The sequence below is a fragment of the Cyprinodon variegatus genome, unplaced genomic scaffold, assembly GCF_000732505.1.
Source record: "Cyprinodon variegatus isolate N-32 unplaced genomic scaffold, C_variegatus-1.0 Scaffold608, whole genome shotgun sequence".
In the NCBI taxonomy this organism is placed as follows: domain Eukaryota; kingdom Metazoa; phylum Chordata; class Actinopteri; order Cyprinodontiformes; family Cyprinodontidae; genus Cyprinodon; species Cyprinodon variegatus.
Window position 1 is genome coordinate 499,466 of NW_015151061.1, and position 5,983 is coordinate 505,448.

A 5,983-nucleotide genomic window follows, 5' to 3' on the forward strand; every position below is an offset into this window, starting at 1 on the left:
GGTACTTGCAACCTTCCCAGAGCCCAAGCTCGCTGCTCTAACCACTAGGTGACACTCCCCACTAATTAACTCATTCATTTAGCAATATTTCTTTTGATTAGTAGTTTAATTTAGAAAAAAAAGTCACAAACACCAATGAATGTCTTGCACGAAAAACAAATATTTATTGCACATTTTAAATGCATTGTTAATGACAGAAATTTGCAAAACAAAATCTCTCTCAATTCAACTCAATACCATTAATGTACAGTTCACTGGTCGGTTAATCTGTTGACACATTTTTCAATCAATAAACTCTCAATCTTACAGCAGTTTTTTTTCTTTTTATTATTTATTTATTTTTTTTGAACCAAGTGGGGGATCGCAAACTGGTTTTCACAATTATGGTGATGTAATGCCTATTACGCTTCATTAAATATCAATTACAATGTAAAATAAACCATTAAATAGTTAAATGTCCCAATAAAAATAAAAAAATGCTGAAAAAATGTCCTTTTTCAAAGAAAAAATATATTTCAACCTAAAAAAGAAATACTTCATATTAATAACAAATTTACGTAATTATATGTGTGTTTAGGGGATTAACAGTCCTTTAATTTGGGATTTTTGGGGTCACGAAGTGAAATGTTTGTAACCTTTGAGGAGCTTTTCCTAGGATATATTTACAGACCTAATTTTTTTTTTTAAATCTTAAATACATATAGTATTCACATTTTGAACAATTTCAGCTCAATCACTTCTCTAAGCTACTAATTCTGTAAATTAAGGGTTATATTATCTTGACTCAAGTTGAAAAATATTTAAATGCTACATTAGTTGATGTTTTCAATAAATGATCAATCAGTTCAATTCAGTTTTATCTCTCTAGAAAAGTTGTGAATACAAATTAAAGTGCATGGAAATCTCCCACATGACCTGAATGCATCATCATTCAACTAGACACTTGCTAAAAAAAAGTGCATACAGCAAACTTTATATTAAGGCTTTAATTTTCAAGGGTAAATTATAAGAGATTTGAATTTAAGTCCAAAAAGGGCAATTTAATCTAAATTATTAATCTTAAATAGTTAAAATGCAGAATAAGACCGTTGGGATAAAAGCAAACAGTTTCAATCGTCGTAGAAACTTTCATTGCTTTGAACTTTTTTTTATAAATAAATATACACATTTAATTTTGACTTAATTTATAATTATTTAAATTTTAAAAATTCTGAAATTATTATGATAAAAATAATAACTGTAACCACCTTTAGGCGGTGGAGCAGCAGCAGCACATTCTTAATGAACATGTTGTCGTCTTCAGTGCGTTTCAGTACATTTCTCCCAATAAAGTGACGCGGAAAACGTGCAGAATCTTTCGAAACGGTTTATCTCATCATGTGACCACTGCCTTTTTTCGCACCGAGTCACGCTGCTATCAGGAAAACAAGAACACCTGATCCGCGATCCTGCCGCTCCCCGTCAGCACCATCCTGTCTGTGTAGACGGAGACGACGGCGTAGGCGTCGCTGTCGGGAGGCGTTTCGATCACCCCGTCCACCGTTAGGTGGTGCACGCCGGTGTCTTTATCCAGGCAGTAGCCGCCGTCGTGGGCGTGGCCAGCCATGTAACACACCACGCTGCTGTGGGAGCGAAGAACAGCCAGGAGGTCATCGTAGTTCCACGCCAGACATACGGCATCGGTGGAATCGGGGTGGATCGGAAGGTGACCTTTAAAAGGAAAATAAACCTGTTAGCTCCTGCAGCTTGATTCTGTCAGCTTTTTCAGACTCATTAAAAAAAAAAAGTGGCAGCTGTTGGAGTTCTAGTACTAGGATTAGATCCGCTTTACAGCTATAACCCTCAGTGGAAATATATAACCCCAGGATAACACTGCCACCACCGTGTATCACACTAAGGTTTCTCCAGAAATAGCACTTTGATTTCGGGACAGATGGACCCAGTATTCAAGGTGAGACAGTCAGTGAGAAAGTTCAAAACATCTTTAAAACAAAAACAAACAGACAGAACTGAATCCCGGGGCGACTGCAGGGGTGCGACACAACCCGCCACTGACTCTGGTTCAGCAGTTCAGTCCATTCTGTGCTTGGAAGGCAGGATCAATCTGATGGACTAGAAATATCCTGTCCAGAGGTCATGCAGAGAAACTAGTCCATGCATTTGTTCATCAATCTGCTTCATTCTATCTCTATTCTCTCACTCTGCAGAATCTGTTAGTTTAATCTCTAACGTTCTGCTCTCTCTGCTTTTTCTCATAGTAGCTTCGCCTTCCTTAGATAGAAAACTTTAATCAGTCTGACATGTGTTGTGAATTGGCGCTATAGAAATAAACTGAATTGAATTGAAACTTGAATTAAAGCAGACAAACAGTATGGCAGCGCTGAAAAAGGTGCGGATATCAATGGCGTAGCTTGTCAGAGGCGTGCTCCATACGACAAAAGGCATGTGCACAGTCTAGAAACAGGTTTTCACTTACTGACAATAATGACTCTTTCCTTCTTTTCATCGGCCACAGACAGAACAGACTCCAGCCAGTCAAGCTGATCCTGACTGAACCCGCCGTTGAACATCGTGAAGCGGCTGAGATGCTTCAACTCTGCAACGAGAAAAGCAAAACTCACAGAGACGGGAACTAATATAAGGTTGTTAAAATTACCTTTGTGCAGCTCCTTCTAATATGTTAATAAAACCCATTTTAACTCAAAATGCCTGCAGAGACTCTTGTTAATAACCTCGTTATAAATCCAGTTGTTCCGTGAACATTTAGACGTTTCTTTGAGGAGCATCATTAAGACCAAGCGACAGCAGATCAGGGAGAAAGCTGTGGAGCAGTTTGAAGCAGATTAAAGTTATGCACTAATAAGCAACCTTTTAAAATGCCGCTGAGTTCTGTTCAAACCTGAAAGGCCAACTTCAATAGAGTAGGCAACAAATTTGAGACAAACAAGCTGCTCTCCATCCGACCTGACAGAGCTTGATTTTGCAAAGAAGCATTTCCAGCTCTAGATTTGTAAAGCTGATAGAGGCACACCTTAAAAAAAAAGCCTTGCAGCTGTAATCTTAGGCGGGTTGAGCACAACAACTGATCTTTTATCTTCCACTAAATAAAATATAAAAAGTTAACTGAGTGTAATTTGACACTATATGAACATTTCTGAGGTTTCAATAGTTTTAGGAGGATAGATATCACTCTCTTAGCAAAAATAAATGATCAGTGCTGGGATCTATACTTGTGTTTAATATGAAATGATCCAACATAACATATTTAGGCTATAAACCCCGTAGACATTAATACGTAAGCACCCTATTGGATGCTGCCAGAGATGAAGTCATAGTTAATTCAGATTTTCATCTCTACGGGTAAACTGTCCATCTATTTACAAAGGTTTTAACGGCGTTATCACTATCCGATCCGTCCCGGAAGCACGATCCGTCCTGCGCATGCACCAACAGATATACATCCAGGTTTCCATACATAATGTAATTATGGTACTAAAACTACTTATTTCTATCCTTGACTCACTAAATAATGCTAATACATATCTTTAACAAATGTTTTATGACTTCTGTGAGACAATTTTTATGCATTTTTACATTTTCTTCATTAAACTGTTTCTCTGACATCATCATCCGAGCAGTCCGGCAAAATATGGTTAACCTATGTTTATCTGCATTTTAGTTGTTTCTTTCTTTAGATTACGCACTATATAGCATAAGGTTAAAACAAAAAACATAAAACTTAAAAACACTATATTTATGTTTAAATCCAAATCCGAAAAAGTTAGCTCCCGGAAGTAGCGTAGGATCCCATTTCCGGTGATGATCGGGCAGAGACGAGTGATAAAACAGAAAGGATTTTAAGGCATTTATTTTCTCAGGAAACACATTGTTAACCTTTAACACATTATATTTCAGTACGTTTACTATTTTTGGGGAGGGAAAAACAGGTCGCCCTTGATTTTATTTTGTTTAAAAGACCTAAATGACATTTTCCCATCTCCAAAAATGTTTTTTATAAATTTTAATGTAAATTTTTTTGTTATTGTTATCTTGTTTAGATTTTTTTAGTCAAATCGTAGTGAATGGTAAATTTATGTTGTGTCTAACTAAGTGTTTTAACTGATAAGTTATTCTTCTTCTTCCAAAACGGAGATCTGAAATTTATTTTTATTTCAGATATCTTAAAGTAATGGCCCGATACACAAGAATGGGGGAAAGTGATGTCATTTCTACTAGTAAGAATTATATTTAGATATCTGAAATGTTTATTTTAGATAGGAAGGATACTATTACATTTATGAAATACATATCCGTTCAAGTAAATATATGTTAAAACGGCCACTTAATATAAGTACCGGTAAATATTTGTAGATATCTAAAATTTAGTTCTTACTAGTAAAAATGTGATTCTTGAGTACTTACAAATGCATTTCTACTGGTAGAAATATAATTAGTGATATCTTAAATACAATACTGATAAGGAATATTGTTATTGTGCCGAGGTAAAATGCTCTAGTGCTATATACGATAGAAATATGACTAGTCAGCCTGCTTACTCTATGTTAAAACGGAGCCCCGTTATTTATTTAGAAGTTTCTAAAACTGCATTATGGATAGACATTCGAATTCAGATATCTGGAATCCTTATTTAACTAGTCATAAAATAAGTAGTGGATATCTGTAATGACATTTCTACAAGCAGAAATAGATTTTTGAGGTGAAGAATTGGATTTATAGAATGCTTATTCATTTTTTATATCTGAAATTGTCCTTATTACTAGCATTAACTTTATTATGGAGAGGTGATATTACAGTCCATCCTCGTCAGAATTCAGTTTTAGATAGGAAGAATGTAACTGTAGATATCTGTAAGTAAAAGCCCAATACACATGAATGGGAAACGTGACCTCATTTGTACTAGTAGGAATTACATTTAAGATATATGAAATATTGATTTTAGTTAGGAGGAATGCTATTTCAGATATCAAAGATGTTAATTATGACTAGGGAGAAATCCATTTGAAACATCTGGATTCAGTCAACTAATAAATGTCAAAACGGCCTGCCATACCCGATGACAAGGGGTCTATTGATGTCTTTGGACAAAAGTTAAATGCTTTTTATTTTCCACAATGTCTAGAAAACTTGTTTCCATCACAGCTGGTTCCAAACAGTGTATGTTATAATTAACCGCTATAATTATATACCCACACAATTGTAGTTAATTATAGAAAAAGAAATTTTAGAATAAATCCATACATCAAAAGGTTAAGCTATAATGTTATAATGGTTGAAGAGACTAATTAGATCTGGTCTCTTTTAGAAACTCTTGTCATCATTAGTATTGTTTTAGTATTACACAGCAAAAACTGATCGAAATAAATAAAAACGTTCTTAAAATAAGCGTACTTGCTCTTAATTCGAGCAAAAAAAATTGTAAAATGAAAGTTTTTTCCATTTTACAATTAGCTATGAGGCACTTAGTACTCAGGGTTGATATTTTTTTCTTCTTCTTTTAAATGTAAATCATTAAATTCCATCCAAGGGACAAAACATTTGATTCAATAAAAAAATTAAATTTTTGCAGTGTATGTTCTTGGGGCCATAACAGGGGCCAGGACCTGCTCTACAGGGGTGCTGGCCCCTGCTGGTCCCTGTCTAGAATCGTTCTGTTGTTGTCAAAAATGTCAGCAATAACTAATAAAAGGTTCGCTGCTTTTAGTGAAAGAGCCTTTAGAGTCACAGCAGCTCAGGAGTGGAACTCTGTCCCTCAGAACATCAGAGAACCAACAACATGAACTCTAAAAAACTGCTTCATAACACATCAGTCATATCAGCATTAATTGATTGTCTTCCATTAACAGAGCAAGCTGCCACTTGTGTCTCTGCGGTGTATGTATTTTTTTTAAACTATTTTTCAAGGCTGCACTTTTAAAGAAGCTGAAATTAGAGCTGTTCCAAACGAAATTTCCTTTTTTTTTTT

General features: G+C 35.2%; 1 protein-coding gene across 1 annotated transcript in view; it reads right to left on the reverse strand.

Moving 5' to 3' along the window:
* Nucleotides 1-454: 454 nt before the first annotated feature.
* Nucleotides 455-5,983, reverse strand: part of adprm (ADP-ribose/CDP-alcohol diphosphatase, manganese-dependent) — a 6,520-nt gene continuing 991 nt past the window's right edge. The window contains exons 2-3 of the mRNA XM_015392828.1: nt 2,477-2,596; nt 455-1,710 (exon numbers count right to left, since the gene is read on the reverse strand). Coding sequence (XP_015248314.1) covers nt 1,418-1,710; nt 2,477-2,596 — 413 coding nt within the window. The 3' untranslated portion in view covers nt 455-1,417. The remainder of the gene's footprint in view (nt 1,711-2,476; nt 2,597-5,983) is intronic.